At 46.2% G+C, this 22,450-nt stretch overlaps 1 protein-coding gene across 1 annotated transcript in view; it reads right to left on the bottom strand.

The window, feature by feature from the left end:
• jph3b (junctophilin 3b) overlaps positions 1-8,645 on the bottom strand; it is a gene marked incomplete at both ends in the record, with an annotated part of 92,697 nt that extends 84,052 nt beyond the window's left edge. The window contains 1 exon segment of the mRNA XM_083655013.1: positions 8,264-8,645. Coding sequence (XP_083511139.1) covers positions 8,264-8,645 — 382 coding nt within the window.
• Positions 8,646-22,450: the final 13,805 nt, after the last annotated feature.

The following is a 22,450-nucleotide window of genomic DNA, read 5'->3' as shown; positions in this document are numbered from 1 at the left end:
GTTGACATTTCCTATGTTTTGGGTAGCACTTGAACTTCCCACTCTCAGGTCCTTGGCTTCTGTTGTTTATTGGGGAGGCAGGTGTCAATCTGTTGTTATTAACCAATCAGTGCTGATCATGAGATGAGTATCGTCCTACCGGGTTCTGAGAGGGGTGGGACTAAAGAAAACACCAGAAGAGTCTGACGAAAGAAAAGGAGGGGGGAAAACAACAGAGAGAGCTGAGCGCTGGTTAAAAGTTCTAGGTAGTAGTTAGTTAGATTCTGATATTATTTGGTACCCTGTTGGAACAGGAGAGGAGCCATGTTTGTAGAGCTATATCAGTCTGTAATTGTAAAAAGCCTGGCACAAATTTCATAGTCATGGTGGACTGGTTGCTACTTCTTACTGCTAGCTAGTTATGCTGGGTTCACACAGGATCCAGTGCTCTGCTGCATTGGCGCTTCATTCATAGTTAATGCGGGTAGTGCGTCAGTAAGTAAGTAAGTAAGGAAGTAAGTAAGGAAGTAAGTAAGTAAGTAAGTAAGTAGTAGTAGTAGTAGACTTCAATATAAATGGTTAATGAGGGTGTACATAACTCCGGTCAAACTTCACCACATGTCTGCTAACATTCCTGATGTCTGTACTAAGTGTTTGGAAGAAAAAGGTACTTTAATTCATTGTCTATGGGGATGTTCAAAGATTCAAAACTTCTGGAAGAGTGTCATAAATTGTTTGTCAAAGATCTTTGATACTGAAGTTCCTCTTAATGTCAAACTCTGTGTGCTTGGTATCTATCCGGGGGACTTTGTGCAAACAACAAAACAAGCTAAACTACTGGACTTCGGACTTCTTCAAGCCAGAAGAGCTATTGCACTTTGCTGGAAAAATATGGATGTGCCATCACTAAAAATGTGGAAACGGGAACTTTCTGAATGTATTGGCCTGGAAAGACTAACGTACATTGCTAAGGGCAAAGGGAAAGATTTAGCTCAGCTCTGGGAGCCATACATGTGTTTCATGAGAGATGGAGGCGGAGGTCTTGCCTGAAAGTTTGTTAAAAAAAAAAAAAAAAAAAAAAAAGGTGTGAGCAATGTGGAGGAAGTGTTTTGATTTGTTTTATCAGTACTTAGTTTGAATTGTTGCAGGTTGATTGTGTGTGTGTGTATGTGTGTGTGTATGTTGTAAAGTGTCTGGTCTTTAAAGTTGTATTGTCACTGTATGTTGTGTATGAGGAAAAAATGACAATAAACATATTGGGGAAAAAAAAAACTAGTAGTAGTAGTGCGTCAGGCTCCGGCAGTGGCTGCAGCAGGTGGTTGCATGAAAAACATGCAGCGGTGATACGTCAAAAGAGCTCAGGGCAATCCAACCCAACATGGCTCTCTTCATCGCACAGCTCAGCTCAGTGCTGGACAGAGGGTTTAAAAAGACGGCTAACCACAGCTTTCGGAGTTTCCAAGGGTCAGTGAGTACAGACAGGACTTTCCTTGAGGATTTCAAATGAGCTCCAACAAGCGCGGCAACTATATAACGAGTTTTAAGGAATTTCAGTCAGCGCAAAAATATAAAATAACATCTTATCTGTGAAAAAAACTAATTTACGATTTGCACCCCAAATTCCGGTACACCATCGATAATAATCATCAGTGACATCATCAGTGATGTCACATAATGCTTCTTTCTCAAAATTCTGAACAATAACTCGGAATTCTGACTTTAAAGGCCGAATCAGTAACTTTTTCACCTTAAAGGAACACTCCGCCCATTTTCAACCAGCTTTGTATCATTAGGACATCAGTAGTATATCAGAAAACTGTAAACGGTTTTGAAGTCTGTCATTTAATTTGACAGTTATTGAGTGTTAAAGTGTGGACCAGTGACATCACTGGTCCACACTAACTCAAATTAATAACTCATTAACTCAAATCAACTCTCAATAACTGTCAAACTATTCATCATTCATCTAGTTTGACAGTTATTGAGAGTTAATTTGAGTTAATGAGTTATTCATTTGAGTTAGTGTGGACCAGTGATGTCACTGGTCCACACTTTAACACTCAATAACTGTCAAATTAAATGACAGACTTCAAAACAGTTTACAGTTTTCTGATATACTACTGATGTTCTAATGATACAAAGCTGGTTGAAAATGGCCAGAGTGTTCCTTTAATATAATAGCTTTTTAGTCATTGAAGATTGTAGAGTGACTTGTAACAGGGAGAATGTCACCTCTATTGGTCACACACCGCCCTCCAAAGGCCTCTCCTGGGACTAAGCAGTTGTGTGCCTGCATCCCAGAGGCAAGCACACGCTGTACAGCGGGAGCGTTGTGTTCATGAAAACAAGGAAGTAACTCGGTGCGGATTTGCTACGAAAATGCCGTTTCACATAACTATGGATTATTATTTCATCACGTGGTGAGTACCCGGTGTCACAACATGTACATAAAGCTTTCTGCCGCTGTGTTTTGTTGACTTTGAACGGCGATATCGATACCGATGCTATTGCACCCAGAGGGCGCAGTTTCTCCAATAGAAAAACTTGGAAAAGTTGCTGAATGGGGCTTTAATCTGAGAATTCTGACTTTATTCTCAGAATCCTGATTTAAAGTTATAATCTGAAAGATTTTCATCTAAATAAAAAAAATAAAAATAAGAGTCACTCACAATGTTGATGGAGGCTATGGTCCATTAATGGGAGCCTTTGCAGTATATAGTGACATTATGTGACATTAGTAATGTCACAATAATGCAACACTGTTTGGATGTCATCTGCAATTACCACTCATCGCCATAGGTGCCGTGTCACCCAAGAGAACAAAGCTGAAATCTTAGAGATTATGGGCTCTATCTTCCGACAGGCGCTATCCCCTAATAGCGCTTGCGCACCTGTTTGCGCGGGCCTTAAGGCAGGGAAGATAGCATTCCGCCTTGCGCCGTCCTCCAGGTGTTCTGCCGAGTTTTGCTCCCCCGCCGAGCAGCAAAAAAAAGCATCCCCACCTCACGGGAGCATACTTGTAATGATTTATACAGAAATGTAACTGTTTAAAAGTGATATAATTGTCTGGTAGACGTGACCTCCCTGATTTCTAAGTTAAAACAGCCCCGAAATATGTTGGGGATGCAATTCTCGGCCGGGATGCGGAAAGGTTCACGGCACGTGTAAGCGCAAACTAGAGCCATGCGAAAATCATCTGTGCCCCAAAATGCCTGAGCAAACTGGATTTGGGTGGTCTTAACTACCAGAATTATTCACAGGCGTGGCCAGGCAAGGCTGGACATTACGTCAATCAAAACCAATCAGATTCCCGTCTTGCAATGGCTGTTTGCGCGAGGCATGCATAATAGAGTGTACTCACGCGTGCGAGGACAGAGGGAGCTTATTGACAGATCGTCTGTGGTGCCAACGACCCTTCGTGTTATGAAGGTAAATAGCCTATGTCCATTGTCCAACAAGTTTTCTCAATTAATTTCCCTCTTTGCGATGTGATAAAAGTTTCTCAGTGAGTTATAGTTGATTGCCTCACTGAATTATCTGCTAATACCCAATTTTAGCAGCATAATTTGATGTCTTGGCGTGGCAAGGCTGTGCGTAATGACATCTCCAAAAGGAATTCCACTTTCCACTGCGCAAATACCTCTCTGCGCTGGGAGCGCAGTCGTAATCTCCGTGCAGCGCACCCAGCACAGAGAGGTATTTGCGCGTAAGAGGTCCTTTTCAAAGCTCTTAGCGCAAAGTAATTGCGCGCTGCTGACGATAGCATAATGCCATCAATCCCACATTTTAGCGCTGAAACGCCTGCTTTGGCTTGTGGCAGCCAATGCCCAGTACAATTATCACAGGCATGCGCTTGTGTCCGCCCCCAATTTGCATTGCACGAGGCATTAAACGAGCGCAAACGCTAAATTAGCGCTTTTGGGAAGATAGAGCCCATTCACTTTAAACTCAGAACAAAAACAAAACAAAAACAAAAACACACGTGACCCTAATCCTCTTCCGTAGTATTCAATTGGTGTAAAAATAAAAAATAAAAATCAGGCGACGCTATTTGAATTCCAGGGTCGTGACCCTAAGGTTGGGACACTCCCTTATTATCTAATTGAGTATTGAATATGGATACTAAGAATCTTGCGCGCTCGATTCCTAGGCTTGCCCGCAGCTCGGGCATGTGCAGTGCAAAATTGCTCAACTTCGCATCACTCACTGATGACATCACAATTGCTCGAGTGACCATCACTGATCACATCATGGAGTGCTCGAGTGACATCACTCAGTGCACAATTCCTCAACTTTGCATCAGTGAGTCATCAGTAGTGAGAGAAAAGTAGCACACATTGACTGACACTGACATCATCAGTGACTTCACAATTGCCCAAGTGATGATGACTGTTAGGATGACGTCATCATCCCTACTTTGACGTCATCATTCCGACTATGATGTCATCGATCACTGATGATGTCATGGTTCATAAGTGTCTTTCATGCCTTTCGCTAGTGATGTCATAGCACAGGTGATGTCATGTCTCTGATGATGTCACAAACGGTCTGATGTCATAGCACAGGTGGTGTCATGCTCGGATCTATAAAGGCCTGTTCCGGCAGGCTCTGGCCAGTGATTCATAATCTAAACTAGGATCATACCAATCTCAAGCAACGTCTGCAACCTGCAATTCCTGCAACCAGAAACTTCTGCAATCTCTCTGCAACCGTTCCCAAAACCTCGAACAGTGCAGCCCCCGCTATCAAGCTACCAAGTTCCACAACACCCCAGCTTCTCCAGACCTACCAAGTTTCCCGTGGTCGTCAACTACCCGCGAATAGATCCACACGTCTAACCCCGATCCCGACAGTATGAATCACTCAGAAGTGGATTTAGCGGGCAAATTTAGCCGTTTAGCGGTCAAGGAGGACCCACTAGGCGACTCAACGAAGGGTCTTGTCATCGAGAAGATCTTACAAACCGTGGTTACCATGATGTCAGACCTGCTTGACACCCAGAAAGTTCAGGCTTCCAAGGCCGAGGATCGGTACGCCCTCTTGATTGGCCGGCTAGATCGTCTCGAAGGGCTAGGCCCCCAGGGTGTCACCCCGCAGCCTCCGCAAGACCTCGCACTTGAGTCAAGACGCCTGATTGCCCACCAGGAAAAAGCAATCCAGGCTCTGGCTTTCGAAGCCACTGATCGGCACGCCCAGCAGGAAAAAGCAATCCAGGCTCTGGCTTCCGCAGCCGCTGATCGGCACGCCCTCTTGATTGGCCGGCTAGATCGTCTCGAAGCCCCAGCTTCCGAGCGCACCGCCGTTCCGGAGGTTTCCAGACCTGCTACTCCCCCGTCTACAGCGGCCGTTGCTTTTAGCTCTGCCTCTCGGCCGCCTCCAGCTGCTAAGGGCATATTCTGGGGGGGAGTTCGTGATTCATAATCTAAACTAGGATCATACCAATCTCAAGCAACGTCTGCAACCTGCAATTCCTGCAACCAGAAACTTCTGCAATCTCTCTGCAACCGTTCCCAAAACCTCGAACAGTGCACCCCCAGCTATCAAGCTACCAAGTTCCACAACACCCCAGCTTCTCCAGACCTACCAAGTTTCCCGTGGTCATCAACTACCCGCGATTAGATCCACACGTCTAACCCCGATCCTGACAATGACGAGTGCTCGAGTGACATCACTGATGATCAAAATCATCACAAATCTCACAATGTGGGGGCCAGACAGAAAGACAGACAGAGCCCACAACTCACTCAATTTGTGATAATGATGATGCTATGTATTATGTGACACAAAAATGTGATTTATCATTTTGGCCGGTAAAAGAATATGCTTGGCGAGTGGATTCTTCCATCTACCGGCGATTCAAAAAGTTAATTCTTACCCCTGACAGTATAGCTGTAAAACAAGCTAACCATGCCTCTTTGCACCGCAGTTCGAGTCATATGCTTTCTTTTGTTTGTTTATTGTAAACACATCCCAATTCTAAAGTTTAGTACTTAGACTCTCACCAATTCACCTCCCATGCACATGCGATAGCAGATGTTTAAAGGTATAATATAACACACACTGTTCATGAGAATTGAGTGGGGGGGGCTAGATTTGTAAATGTATATTTTAGCTTCACAGCCTCTTTAAACAGATGCAGAATTGTAAATGGTTTGGTCTGCAGTCTATCTGTATTATTAGACACGATGCAGTGGAGATGGAGGGTGGAGGTATGGATCCCAGATACCTGGGCTCTCTGTCAGCTCATCACAGCACTGCAGTCTGCATTGTGAATCACTTTAGATGGCACCTGCTGTCGTCCTCTGTCCCTCTACCTCTTCACTTCCCTTAAGGCTGCGTGGCCTGAATTTAAGGCTTCCGAACACACTGCGTGTCCTTTTGAAGGCTGAGGTGAGGGGTAAGGAGAGAAAGAAAGGTTTTTGGAGGAGAAAGACAAAAAGAAATAGAGAGAAAGAGAGAGAGAGAGAGAGAGAGAGAGAGAGGGAGAGAGCCAACCCAATCGCCAGAAGAAAACGTTGGCATTTGACATTTCTGCAAACCAGGATATACTATATATATATATATAGTATATCAACGTACGGTCAATTTGAAACAAAACATCAGCAAAATACGTTTCTAAAATCTCTGCAAAAACCTACAATCTCAATGTCAATTTGAAAAAAACAAAGTGGTGGTTAATTTGAAAACTTCGCCCGCCTGCCCTTCCAATTGTTCATTGCAAATAAACCAACTTTAACAACTCTTGGTCATTTAGACAAGTAAAACAACTTGGTTAAGGTTAGGATTATAGTTTGGTCTAGGCTTAAAGGGATATATATGCCAACATTTTGGGAGATTTGCCTATTTGCCATATTCCCGATAGTAAAACTAGAATGTCGATGCCTTTCTCTTCCGCGTGTGTGTGCTTTAGAAAGTGTGTCTCACCCCTCCTGCTTAGTGACTTTAGCAGGTGAATGGTAGTAACCGGTACACGAGCCTACCCCCGGGTTCAGTCACCAAAAATACACCTTCCAACAGCGCCAGAAACACTCACATGTACATGTTGTGACTCGTGTATTTAGCATGCGATGAAATAATAACACAATGTTACGGGAAACTGTCATTTTTTAAGTAAATACATATACAAGGAAGTCTGATGACTCAGGCAAACATGGAAGTAACTTTGGTTCTACCACATTACTTCTGGCTATGGATTTACTTCCAAAATGGCCATTTCTCATAACTTTGTATTGTTATTTCATGGCATGTGGTGAGGACACGAGTGTTTGTACACGAGTGTTTCTGCCACTGTTGGAAGGTGTATTTTTGGTGACTGAACTGTACCGTATACTGCCATTGTACTGCCAAGCTCTCAAGCAGGAGGGAGGGGGGCAAGGTCATTTCTCATTTCCACACAGGGAAGAGAAAGGCATCGACGTTCTGGTTTGACTATCGGGAATATGGCAAATAGGTGAATGTCCCAAAATGTTGGCGTATCCCTTTAAATAACAAAAAGGGTCAACGTGACTCAGTGTTGAAGTGTAGGCTTTGTAAACCCTGTGACCACGAATGGGGATCGAACGCGGTTGTCCGGCGGCGTGAAAAGGTAAGCCACCCCGCGACCGACCACGACACCCTTACTGCCCGCTGCGTTCTTTCAATAGCAGACTCTACGAAGTGTATAATGCTGATATATGCACGTATCTAATGTCATATGTTCATCTTCTATGTACCGTATGTGTGGATCACATGTTCATCTTCTATGTACCGTATGTGTGGATCACATGTTCATCTTCTATGTACCATACGTGTGGATTGCAGAAAACGTACAATGCCCACATTTGATTCTGGCGACGAGGCTGAGAGAGCAGCTGGAAGCCCTGTCCTGAAACACCCCCTCAATCTGTGTGTGTGTGTGTGTGTGTGTGTGTGTGTGTGTGTGTGTGTGTGTGTGTGTGTGTGTGTGTGTGTGTGTGTGTGTGTGTGTGTGTGTGTGTGTGTGTGTGTAGACAGGGCGCGGTGAACGCCAAGGATGACCCGAGGAAACCTCTGGTAAGACTCCTCCATCTGTCAACTCGGAGACTGTCACTGGCCCATTCACCTGTCAATCATCTCGAGTAACAACGTTCTTTTCACAGGGGACAGATGTCAGTCACTGGCTAATATCACTACTGGACCAGTGGTAGCATTGGCTTCTTGGTAGCAATTGGCTTCTTGTAAACATACCGACACACATTCACGAACTCTCGTCACTCTGTCACACACTCTAACGTACGCGTTGTTATCCCATCCCGCCCTCTCTTACCTCCGTCGGAGTACGTCTCCGTGCCGTAGCCGTCCTGCAGGCCGTTGTTCCAGGTGCCCTCGTACTTGCCGCTCGTGCCCGTGCTCTCCCGCACGCCGTAGCGTCCCTTGAAGCCGTGGGTCCACTCGCCCTTGTACACCCAGCGGCCTTTGTTCTCCAGGCCCACGCCGTGCCTCTTGCCCTGAGCCCAGGTGCCCTGGTAGGTGTTGCCGCTGGGCCAGGTGTAGACGCCCAGCAGCTCGAAGCCGTGGGCCCACGAGCCACAGTACTCGCCCTGGCCCTTGGGTCCCGTGCAGATGCCGTGGCCGTGCGCCTTGCCCTCGTCCCACCCGCCGCAGTATGACCCCCCATCGTCAAAGTTGAACCTGCCGCCAGTGGACATGCATGAAACAGGTCTTGGCAATTCCCCCCCCGAAGCCTCGACAAAAAGAAAAGAAACGAAAAAGAAAAAAGGGACGACGGATAAAGAGGGACAGGGTTGGTTTGTTTACAACTGATCCATGGAGCTGGCGGTGGTGGAGTTGTGGTCGAGGTTGAGGCTGTTTGGTGATGAGGTTGCTGGCGAGGGCCGGGGTGAGGAGGAGGAGGAGGAGGAGGTAGAGGGGGGGGCGGAAGGGAGAGGGAGAGAAGTGCCCCCAAAACAAATCAAGCAAGGACTCCCCTTCTGACCCTCTGTTGCCTCGATGAAGAGGAAGGAGAAACGAGGCGAACGACAAAACTAGGCCCCCCCGACGGGAGCGCCAGGGGTCTCTCCCGGTGCGGTGGTGGGAAAGGACCGGAGGGGGGTAGCGCAACGCCGCTCACACCATCCTCTCGGCGGGGCGTCCGTCCGTCGTGGCTGTGTTGCTTCGGGCTAGCACCTCCGAGCTTCTTCTCCGTGGCGCGTGAGAGAGGAGGAGAGAGGGCACGGCGGAGCTGCCATTATCCCCTCGAAGTCTTAAACCATCAGGTGGCTGGATGGCCTGCCATCGAGTGCCCACACAGTCTATGATGTGCACACACAACTCTTCTGCTTCCTCCCACTCCTCCTCCTCCTCCTCCTTTTCCGCTCAGGCCCCCACACGTTCGGCCGCCTCCTACCTGATGATGCCTCCGCCTCTCTGGGGCACAGAGCCCAGCGTCTCCTCCCCTGGTGGCAGTCCTCTAAAACCCTGAGGCTCCAGCATAGAAACCGGCCTTTAGGCTCCCTGATCAGCCCCGAGGCCCCAGCATGCAGAGCCAAGCTGTAGCATGCTTTATGATGAAAAAGATGTCCTCCAAGGCCCTGGTGGCTTCTTCTTCTTCTTCCAGTCCGCCCCTGATGATCAGTAAAAAGACCATAAACAGACAGAATCAGAATCTATCGCTCTTTCTAAGCGTTTGCAGGTCCGACCATCCTCTTCTACGCCTTGCTGATGGCCAGCCTTTGCTATCGTGAGCCTGGGCACACGGCGAGCAGCACACACATGCAGAGAGAGGGGGAGAGAAAGATATAATTTTTTGGCAGAACACATGAGGTAATCAGCTTGTTGTGTTGTTTTTTTGTTGTTGTCTGGTCCTGTGGTGCTGGAGAACAGCAATGCAGTCTCCTGCCTTGTGCGCACACACACACAGACACACACACACTCTCTGACAGCTAGTGCGCACAACACAGATACACACTTTCTGACAGCCAGTGCGCACACGCAGGGAATGAAAATAAACAACCTCGTCTCTATTTCCCCTCTCCCCCTCTCATTAGTCCGTCTGTAGGTCTTTAATCCACTGTGTCCATAAGTGGTTTATCTTTTGCGTGGGTTGCGTTGAGGTTGCCCGGTTGATGAAATGCCATCCGTCTGTATGATCCTGTGGCGGTTCAGTCCTGTCCTCTTTAGCATCTCCTGCTCGTCTCCATGCTTCCCTATGGAGTGCTGGCTGACGCACAGCCTGCCTGCACTGCCTGCGGTCTTGCTCTTACAATCTCTCTTCTCCTCCTAAAGGCTGGATCTCTGTCTCTCTCTCCCTCTGTATGTGTTGATGTCTCTCTCTCAGAAATCTGCTCATTAGAGAGGACTGTTCCAATGCAGCCAACCAACCCCCTCCCCACCCTCAATAGCACACTCCAGTTCTTAAAGACACACACACACTCCCTTCTTCTCTCCTCACCTGTAGCTTTTTAGCTTTAGTCGTTTATGCTTTAACTCTGTCCCTCTTTCTTACCTGATCTGAAAGATGCTTTTTATCTGCAGCAAATACATGGGTAACACTTTATAATAACGTTCAGTCGTAAGTCATTTATAAGCCTTTAGTTAATGATGAACTAATCCTTTTTTAACCCTAACCCTAACCATGATTAGTTCATCATTAACTAAAGGCTTATAAATGACTTACGACTGAGCGTTATTATAAAGTGTTACCAATACATGCTGTTTTATGGGCATTGCCAATCAATAAGGAGCCATATAGCATAATAATAATAATAATAATAATAATAATGTAGGACAGACAGGCGAAGCTGACTTTACAGTAGAGAAGACCATCATCTATGCACACAGGAGTTATGAATATCTATACATGTCAGTGTTAGACCGTATAAAAATATGGACGTAGCCACCATGACGGCACCCATTGGTTTGTTGGTTGGTTTGGTAGGTAAGCAGGTAGCGTGAGACCATGTGGGTTAGTTGGAGCCAGAAGCAGGTAGCGTGAGACCAGGTGTTTCCTATAGAGGCGCAGCGCCGCCTGCTATTGTTCTGTGATCGGCAAGCTGCGCGATCACTGGATAGGCAACCTGTCAATCACGTGCCAAAACATGGTCTGCTTTATTGTCTATTTTACTCAAAACGCAACCATAATCGACTAAATGAACATCCCGCTGTATTGAAGAAGACATGAGATGAGCGATTGAGACCATCAACTCATTAGGAAAGTCTTTACTGACGTCATAAATCAAGTGCAAAGTCATTTTCCCATTGCAGTTCCCTGCAAGCCATTTGAAAGAATGCAGGTTTAAAGCACGTCCGCACTGGCTTCATTTTTCAGAACCAAAGGTTGCCCAATGGTGTTGTTTATTCAGTTTACCAAGAGCTAAGTAACACCTAGAGTCTGATAGAACAGTTTGACTGTAGGGTTAGGGTTAGGGTTAGCTGTGCTGGGTTAGAGGGTTAGGGTTAGGGTTAGCTGTACTGGGTTAGAGGGTTAGGGTTAGCTGTACTGGGTTAGAGGGTTAGGGTTAGCTGTACTGGGTTAGAGGGTTAGGGTTAGCTGTACTGGGTTAGAGGGTTAGGGTTAGCTGTACTGGGTTAGAGGGTTAGGGTTAGGGTTAGCTGTACTGGGTTAGAGGGTTAGGGTTAGGGTTAGCTGTACTGGTTAGCTGTACTGGGTTAGGGTTAGGGTTAGCTGTACTGGGTTAGAGGGTTAGGGTTAGGGTTAGCTGTACTGGGTTAGAGGGTTAGGGTTAGCTGTACTGGGTTAGAGGGTTAGGGTTAGCTGTACTGGGTTAGAGGGTTAGGGTTAGCTGTACTGGTTAGCTGTACTGGGTTAGAGGGTTAGGGTTAGCTGTACTGGGTAAGAGGGTTAGGGTTAGGGTTAGCTGTACTGGGTTAGAGGGTTAGGGTTAGCTGTACTGGGTTAGAGGGTTAGGGTTAGCTGTACTGGGTTAGAGGGTTAGGGTTAGCTGTACTGGGTTAGAGGGTTAGGGTTAGCTGTACTGGGTTAGAGGGTTAGGGTTAGCTGTACTGGGTTAGAGGCTTAGGGTTAGCTGTACTGGGTTAGAGGGTTAGGGTTAGGGTTAGCTGTACTGGGTTAGAGGGTTAGGGTTAGCTGTACTGGGTTAGAGGGTTAGGGTTAGCTGTACTGGGTTAGAGGGTTAGGGTTAGCTGTACTGGGTTAGAGGGTTAGGGTTAGCTGTACTGGGTTAGAGGGTTAGGGTTAGGGTTAGCTGTACTGGGTTAGAGGGTTAGGGTTAGCTGTACTGGGTTAGAGGGTTAGGGTTAGCTGTACTGGGTTAGAGGGTTAGGGTTAGCTGTACTGGGTTAGAGGGTTAGGGTTAGGGTTAGGGGCATTGCAGGTGCAGAAGGGACGTCCTGCCACACTGGAGACTGTGAACTGAAAGGACATGTGTAATATCACATTTCCACCACATGCCAGTCTGCTCTTCAATATGTGTATCACATTCACTAATGCCGCTGCCTGCAAGTACACAAGTCACATTCAGCAGCAGCTGTTAATATGACAGATTCATCCTCATTCACCACCGCACAAGATGTCCCGTCAATGGCGAGATCCACATGGAGAGGTTTGTCAGCTGTCAGCGCACCGTCTAGATAATGATACTGTAGCCAGTTCCCCCAGAACAATTCTAATGCTAAAGTCATCTTTTTATCATGATCAACCAAAGGACAAAGATGATCTTTCTACAAAGAGGCTTTGACAAAACTAGGCCACCATGATGGTTTGTACACATTGGGCAGAATCCCTTTATTGATTAGCTGATGTGGCTACCAAGAATCATAGCACTACAGACCCCCACCCTGTGATGTCACTACAGACCCCCAGCCTGTGATGTCACTACAGACCCCCAGCCTGTGATGTCACTACAGACCCCCAGCCTGTGATGTCACTACAGACCCCCAGCCTGTGATGTCACTACAGACCCCCAGCCTGTGATGTCTCTACAGACCCCGAGCCTGTGATGTCACTCAGACCACCAGCAGCGTGTGATGTCACTACAGAGCCCCACCCTGTGATGTCACTACAGACCCCCAGCCTATGATGTCACTACAGACCCCCACCCAGCCTGTGATGTCACTCAGACCCCCAGCAGCCTATGATGTCACTACAGACCCCCACCCAGCCTGTGATGTCACTCAGACCCCCACCCAGCCTGTGATGTCACTACAGACCCCCACCCAGCTTGTGATGTCACTCAGACCCCCACCCAGCCTGTGATGTCACTACAGACCCCCAGCCTATGATGTCACTACAGATCCCCACCCAGCCTGTGATGTCACTCAGACCCCCAGCAGCCTGTGATGTCACTACAGACCCCCAGCAGCCTGTGATGTCACTACAGACCCCCAGCAGCCTGTGATGTCACTCAGACCCCCAGCAGCCTGTGATGTCACTACAGACCCCCACCCAGCCTGTGATGTCACTCAGACCCCCAGCAGCCTGTGATGTCACTAGACCCCCACCCTGTGATGTCACTACAGACCCCCACCCAGCCTGTGATGTCACTCAGACCCCCAGCAGCCTGTGATGTCACTACAGACCCCCAGCCTGTGATGTCACTACAGACCCCAGCAGCCTGTGATGTCACTACAGACTCCCACCCTGTGATGTCACTACAGACCCCCAGCCTATGATGTCACTACAGACCCCCACCCAGCCTGTGATGTCACTCAGACCCCCACCCAGCCTGTGATGTCACTACAGACCCCCACCCAGCCTGTGATGTCACTCAGACCCCCACCCAGCCTGTGATGTCACTACAGACCCCCAGCCTATGATGTCACTACAGATCCCCACCCAGCCTGTGATGTCACTCAGACCCCCAGCAGCCTGTGATGTCACTACAGACCCCCAGCAGCCTGTGATGTCACTACAGACCCCCAGCAGCCTGTGATGTCACTCAGACCCCCAGCAGCCTGTGATGTCACTACAGACCCCCACCCAGCCTGTGATGTCACTCAGACCCCCAGCAGCCTGTGATGTCACTAGACCCCCACCCTGTGATGTCACTACAGACCCCCACCCAGCCTGTGATGTCACTCAGACCCCCAGCAGCCTGTGATGTCACTACAGACCCCCAGCCTGTGATGTCACTACAGACCCCCACCCAGCCTGTGATGTCACTCAGACCCCCAGCAGCCTGTGATGTCACTACAGACCCCCACCCAGCCTGTGATGTCACTCAGACCCCCAGCAGCCTGTGATGTCACTCAGACCCCCAGCAGCCTGTGATGTCAGTGCCCATGTGGGTCACTTAGCCCATAATTAGGGCTCAAGTGTGATCAGAAGGGAAATCCGGGCGATGCAGATGCTACTGAAATGATCCTCTGATGTGGCTTAGCTCCCCTCTGACCTCTCCTCACCAGTATTGGGCTTGTTACTTTAAAAAGTTAATTTATTACTCATTACTTGTTACTCTTTTCAAAAGTAATATTATTACTTTACTTATTATTACCCGCTGCCAACAGTAATTTATTACACTACTGATTGTATTACTTTTGTGTTACAACCCAGAAAATTGGTGGTTGCGTCCTTTCTCCTCAAATGTCAGAGCTTGCATGTGCTCCTCTGTGTGAATGTCAGGGTAATCGCCGGTAAGCGTGCAGCTAACGGTTCAAACTAGCAGTTAAAACCAAAATAAAATCTGCAACAGGACTCAAACCTTTTTTTCTTTTTACATTGGCCAATCGGTCTAACTACTCCAGTTACTCCTCTGTGGGGGGGGGGGGGGGGGGGGGGGCGTGCTGGTAACTAATATTACTGAAATGTTATCAGTAATTCATTACACTACTCGTTACTGGGGAAAGTACTACTGTTACTGTAATGCGTTACTAGTAACTAGCTACTGGCCAACATTGCTCCTCGCTGCTTCTCCCCTCCTCTCTCCTCACCCAACCCCCCCAAAGTCGCCCTGCTTTCCCCCTGTCCACCTCCTCCTCACCCCTCTGTCTACCAGTGTCTGGGACGGCTAAACCAATCCCAGCCCAGATTATAGTCATAAAATCCCAGTGGGTCTGGGGATTAAGCTTCACTAAACACACTGGTAGTAGAGAGAGAGAGAGGGAGAGAGTGAGGGAGGAGTGGAGAGAGACAGAGAGGGAAAGAGGAGTGGAAGAGAGAGGGGAGCGTCAGAGCTGAATGTTGAGTTAGGCAAGGAGAGATGGGTGAGAGAGGGACTTCCTGTCCACCACTACGCAGGGATATAGGGACTTCCTGTCCACCACTAAGCAGGGATATAGGGACTTCCTGTCCACCACTAAGCAGGGATATAGGGACTCCCTGTCCACCACTACGCAGGGATATAGGGACTCCCTGTCCACCACTATGCAGGGATATAGGGACTTCCTGTCCACCACTACGCAGGGATATAGGGACTTCCTGTCCACCACTATGCAGGGATATAGGGACTTCCTGTCCACCACTACGCAGGGATATAGGGACTTCCTGTCCACCACTACGCAGGGATATAGGAACTTCCTGTCCACCACTATGCAGGGATATAGGGACTTCCTGTCCACCACTAAGCAGGGATATAGGGACTTCCTGTCCACCACTACGCAGGGATATAGGAACTTCCTGTCCACCACTACGCAGGGATATAGGGACTTCCTGTCCACCACTATGCAGGGATATAGGGACTTCCTGTCCACCACTACGCAGGGATATAGGGACTTCCTGTCCACCACTACGCAGGGATATAGGGACTTCCTGTCCACCACTACGCAGGGATATAGGAACTTCCTGTCCACCACTACGCAGGGATATAGGGACTTCCTGTCCACCACTACGCAGGGATATAGGAACTTCCTGTCCACCACTACGCAGGGATATAGGAACTTCCTGTCCACCACTACGCAGGGATATAGGGACTTCCTGTCCACCACTATGCAGGGATATAGGGACTTCCTGTCCACCACTACGCAGGGATATAGGGACTTCCTGTCCACCACTAAGCAGGGATATAGGGACTTCCTGTCCACCACTACACAGGGATATAGGGACTTCCTGTCCACCACTACACAGGGATATAGGGACTTCCTGTCCACCACTACACAGGGATATAGGGACTTCCTGTCCACCACTACACAGGGATAGAGAGGCTTTAGACAGATCAGTAAGACCAGTACGAGGATGGTGTGCATGTGTCTATCCACACACACACATCCTAACTAGCTTTACTCTTGCCTGCACTCACAAATCCTTTGTAGCCTAAGAAGAGATTAGAAGTAACAAGGCAGCGACAGGATCACTGGTCAGGAAAGGAAGAACTAACACCAACATGCTCAATGGTAGAAGTCAAAATGTTTATACTTTTCAACCATGTTGCAAAAACCAGTGGGTTCAGACAGACTTGGACAACCATTACATTGGTTTAAAATGAATTTGGCACACTTTCTTTAAGGCCGCCCCCATCCAGCAACGCATTACGCATGTGTTTGCTCGCCATCTGGTATGCTTCAATTCGGCTCTATGACGTTTTCCAACTAATCAATAATTGGCCTTCCTGCGAGATATATATATATATATATATATATATATACATACATATATATATATCCATAGGTGATCCTAGAGATCAACTATATATATATATGGGGTAAAAAATAAAGAAAAAGTAACTAGTAACCTAACTACTAATCTAACTAATTACTTTTGAAGAAAGTAATCAGTAAAGTAACTTTTATTACTTTTTAGGGAGTAATCAGTAACTAATTACATTTCGAAAGTAACTTGCCCAACACGGTTTACAATGTAATAATTTTACAATGACTAATGTGTCAACACTTTCAATTGTTGTTCTTTATGAGTACAATGAGATAATTTGACATTTTCTAGCTTTGATTTATGGTCCACTATTACAGCTAGTACTGTACATGTAGCTTGAATGTGAGTTCTGACCTTACCCAGTATAGGTCACATTTCTTGGACCTGGTTTCCTGGATGGACCCAGCTTCTGGACCCGTTTTTGGACCTGGTTTGGACGTACTTGGAGTGTGTGAGCCTGAATATCGTTGATGTTTGATGGCGACCCGACCCAATGGAGAAGAACTAGAAATCCAATTGCATGCAGAAGATTGTACCTTGGCTCTACACACACAACCAACGCATTCTAAAGTGCAGTAGGACAATCGCCACTTCCACAGCGGTGCAAACAGAACTATCAGGTAGTTCTGGATAGTGTCGGACACGAGGACTGAGTTATATTCAGTAATCAACATTACTGGAGAAGACTGGATCTAACTGAACTCGAATTTCGATTTATTGGCCAATTAGGATTTTGTTTGACTGTTTTCTTGTTCCAAATTACCCGGGTAATGTAATAATACTGCAATAATTGTGCACTTTAATGGTTTGTATGTCCATTTCTTATTTCTTTACATCTCTATATTAAAAGGGAGAATTACTTTTTTATTCTTCCAAAAGGAAATATTTGTCGGTGTCAATCTGGTGTATCGCTTCACTCAGGCTCCATAGTTGATCCTAGAGACTTCTGACCTTTTGGCCCATAGAATACTACAACTAGTATATCCCTTACATTACATTACATTACATTACATATCCCTTTTACACTGGCTTACAGTCATTATCATCATATTGCGTAACTTTTAGTTGCAAGGGTTACAGTTACCATTAAGGAGTCACCTTTGTTGATGAAAATACTTGATTCATTGTCTTTTGACCCAGTGAAAAAATAAATACATTTTACAACGTTTATGTGTTGTTATTGCACAGATTTGTTTGATTCTTTCGCCCACTTTACTTAAAGCATACAATGACCATTTATCGTGATTTATAACCAGCTTGTAATGCATTGTATCTGCTTATACTGGAGGAATTTCATTACGTTACTTAGAGGATACAATGACCCCTTATAATAACATTATAATGCATTATAACGATGATTATAATGCCTTATAATGTGATTATAATGTATTACAACTATGGGAATTATAGTGCATTATGATCCATGGGGGGAAAAATGCCCATGAGGGAGCCGCAGTTATAATGCATTATAACACTTGACTTTATAAGTGATTATAAGATGCTTTATAATGCGTTATGATTATAGTTATAAATCATTATGAATAGTTATGAGCGCTTATAATGCTGTATAACTATGCTTATAATGCCTTGTAGACATGGGCCTCATAGAAAGTGTTCTCTTTTTTTGTCCCGAAGTTCAAATAAAAAAGGGGGTCGCGGGACAGAGAGAGGGAGAAAAAGACAGGGAGAGCGCGAAGGGGCGGGGCTGTGAAGGAGGGGAAGGCAGCCTCACCCCCTCATCCATCTCTCCTCTACTCTATTATTCATCACCCTCTCCTCATCCCTCGCTCTGTACGTTCACGGAAGATAAAATAGGTCACAGAGGGATAGGCTGGTGCTCGCATGGTGACTGATGTCTTCCCTGACACATCACTTCACTTGTCCTCCTCTCCTCCTCTCCTCTCCTCTCCTCTCCTCTCCTCTCTCCCCGCTCATTGGCTGCATCATCCCATCTCTCCCACCTGCTCTCCCCCCTCCCCCTCCCCCCTCACGCCCTTCCCATATTTTCACGATTGCTGCCTATCCCATGGCTCAACCCACCTTCTCTCCCTCTCGCTTGTTTTGGAGGAGTAAAAACTCAGACAAAGAAACTGCGGTACTGCTATCTATCTGCAGGGGGCGCACAAAACCAGCATATCTGTGAATGTATTACCTGGCTCACACTTACGGGGGAGAACGGCCTAGTAAGAAAAACTTAGAGTGGGTGTGGGGGGGGGGGGGGGGCAGCAATTCAGGGAGGATGAATCAGGTGGCCAATGTAAAGTAAGTACGGTAATGTAAAGCAGGGAAACCGGACCAATCAGAGAAGCGGAACATGGTACTGAGGCTGTTTTGAGTTGCAACTATTTCCTTATGCAATTCCCAAGTTTGTTTCTACTTCTGGTCTACTTTCTTCTTACAAGTACCTAATGGCCCATTTCCACCGCTGGTATTGGTGCGGCTCCGCCCGGCTCGACTCGCTTTTTTGTAGCTTTCCACCGGTCAAAAAACAGGACAACCCGGGTTTAGTCGTACTATTTCTAGTAGCACCTCTGTCAAGGTTCCAGGGCTGCGGACCCGGTACCATACAGGGCTGCGGACCCGGTACCATACAGAGCTGCGGACCTGGTACCATACAGGGCTGTGGACCTGGTACCATACAGGGCTGTGGACCTGGTACCATACAGGGCTCTGGACCTGGTACCATACAGGGCTGTGGACCTGGTACCATACAGGGCTGTGGACCTGGTACCATACAGGGCTCTGGACCTGGTACCATACAGGGCTGTGGACCCGGTACCATACAGGGCTGTGGACCTGGTACCATACAGAGCTGTGGACCCGGTCATACAGGGCTGTGGACCCGGTACCTTCACAGGGCTGTGGACCTGGTACCAAACGATGACGTGAAAACACTGCAGACGACTGATTGGTCAGGCAGAATCATGTTTACTGTGTCTCTGTCTACTGTCAATGCTGGATATCAGTTTAGTGGCACTTACCTTCTCTTCTGTTATTTCCAGCAGTCTTTTGTGTTGCTGCCTTCAGCTCTGGTGAAATAAAATTGATGTCCTTGCTCAGCCTTAACAAGACGGTTGTTTTCAATTTCAATTTCAATCTTCTCACAGGCCACGAGACTCCTTAACATATACAAATAGTGTAGTAGCCGTACTGTACCGCACTGTAGATGCTACCATTATGTATGACTAATGTTCAATAGTATGTTTAATTAGGTATACGCTATTTGCACCTAACAGAATGTTATTATGTTTAATTATGTTTAAAGTATGTTCATGCCATTTGCACTATGGGCAGTGAATACGCCGCTGTCTGTGGCGTGTCTTACTGCTTTATTGCTTGTTGCCTCTTGTTTTTTATTTATATATCTTTTATTTTTTGCACTATGTTGTAACGGAGTCTACAGCACAAGAATTTCACACGTGATGCTTGTACTACGGAGTGACAATAAAAATCTTGAATCTTTTATCTTGAATTTTGAGAGAGAAAAGTCCACGGCTCGGGAAGCCCTTTGTAGTTGTGTGTCACAGCTACGGCATCGAAAGCATTGTAAATCTGAAGTGTGACAATTTAACGGGGGGTCTGGGGATTATTATTATTATTATTATTTTTACATTTGCTGTATTTTGGTGCCTTTTAACAGGCGGTTTGATACTTTTATTTGGCTATACTGTCCTAGCATGAGAAAATGTCGGGGTACATTTTGTAATTTCATCCAGAGGAAGTGGTTTGCCCCAAGATAGCCCATCACATATTTAAAGATATTAAAAAGCTAAAAGTACAGAAATGGATTTGACGACTAATTCAGAGCCATCTTTAATAATAACCACTCACTGTTTATTTAAACTTGAAAACAAATCTCTTTATACTTGCATGCAATTGCAATTTCTGTTAAATGATTGTTTTCTAATGTTATCCAATCAATGAGTAAAGCGGAGAGGACAACTGTTAAGTCAAAGTGCCCCCGATGCATGAAATGTTTCCTATTCAATATCCCCACTGATTTCCATAAAAGAAGAGAAGATAGTCTACAATCACTAATTATTCTAAACCGTCAAATCCTTTCCATCACTCACCTCCGCAATGGAGCTCTCTCCACTCTCCCTGCATTCTGCCCCTGCCTCTGACTCACTCTCAAGCCCCTAGATGTCAAGAGAGGTGGTGGAGAAGAAGTGATCATTCTTTATTGAGCAGCATCATTGCTCATCACAACATGGACGTGAGCTGAGCTCATCACAACATGGACGTGAGCTGAGCTCTCTTTGAAGAAATCAGAGCTCATTACTTAACAGTGACAGAAATCAACGTCATGGCAACTGAAAACAACTTTGTGACCCGGTTTATACACGGGTCAAAGATGATGGCATTTCAAGGAAGACGGCCCAACTTCAAAAAACTTTCACGTGGGTTTTGCCCATGGTTTTCCATGGACACTGCCACTTAGGAGACTTTCGGCAGGTCTGAGTCTATTGGAGTCACGTGACAATTTGCTGCTACCATTTCTTAGAATTGGCGGAGCCTGCGGTGACCCATCTACTGTATAGTAGGGGTGGGGGAAAAAATCGATACACCATAGTATCGCGATATTTTGCCTGACGATATTGTATCGATATTGCAAAAAAATAATAATAATAATAATAATTTTGCAGGCCATGCCATGCCACCGGGCTGCTATAAACTTTAGTTCCAAGGCCAGCAGTAAACAAACGGTAGCATATTTTCATTTTGTTTTAACAGTAACAGTTTTGTCATAACAGTAATTTACAAATTCCCCAGTTACTGAATGGGCTGCACAAGATGTTTTGTGCAAGTGAAGTGAAGTTGCATTGTTCAAAAACTACCTACGTACAGTAGTCCACACACACATCCAGTTAAGGTGGACTGTAAGTAGACTGTAACAAACAGTTCAGTTTGTCAGGTGCATGCAACTATGACATGACTTTATGAAAGTTGTTGGTCTGTCTACTTGACAATGTTTGGTTAAAATGGTTGAAGTCAGATGTACAGACTGGAAAATTGTTCTTATATAAACCAGATGTTGACAAAGTTTTCCTTTGGAGACATCATTTGCAGTTAAAAAAGTAAGAAATCGCAATATATCGAAATATCGCAATATTCAATATATCGCAATATCGGCGATATCGCAATACTATCGTATCGTGACTCAAGTATCGTTTTAGTATCGTATCGTGGGCATCTGGTGATTCCCACCCCTACTGTATAGTAATATAATATCTGTGCATCGGTCAGCCGGGCTTTTCTTTCTCAAAACGTGGAACCCTTGGTCATTGCAAAGGACTCGGCTGTCAGTTAGCTGAAGTTAACTGATTACTACCAGTGATGACTTAAAAAACCTCTTATGTCCGTCGTCTGGGGGAGCAACCATATCAAACCATAAGATCCTCAGCCAAAAAAAAGACCAGTCTACTCTACAGTCACAATCAAATGAAAACTAGCCTCCCTCCTCATCTTTTCATTGTTTTGTTAGCTAGTGTTAGCAGCTAGTGTAGCAGCTGGCATCGTAGCAGTGCTCTCGTGTGCACGTGTCTGCACACTGTGTGAAGGTCTTTCAATGAGCAAGAAGACCTGACACAGCCTCTGAAAAGAGAGCAGAGTGGATAGACAGATGTACTGAATTTCGACATGGTAAACGTGTGTACGTGTGTGTGTGTGTGTGTGTGTGTGTGGGGGGGGGGGGGGGGGGGGGGGGGTTGATAAAACTAATGATTTCAAAAAATGGATGGGACCTGTCTCAACCTCTTATAATAGCTCCGATGCATTGCAATTCGACATTCACATTGCCAGGCAGATTCCAGGACCATTTGAATGTGTGGAAACAGCCAGCCAGCTACGTTATAGAGAAATCTGTAACAAACACCTGGTCGAAGTCCTTAGTGTACCAAACCATTTGTTCTCTACACGGACCAGTAAAATAGAGTAAAATAGATGATAGAA

Source organism: Poromitra crassiceps, assembly GCF_964638095.1.
Source record: "Poromitra crassiceps genome assembly, chromosome: 18".
NCBI classification, from domain to species: domain Eukaryota; kingdom Metazoa; phylum Chordata; class Actinopteri; order Beryciformes; family Melamphaidae; genus Poromitra; species Poromitra crassiceps.
Note: the sequence above shows the minus strand (reverse complement) of the source record. Positions and strands in the feature narration are given on the sequence as shown.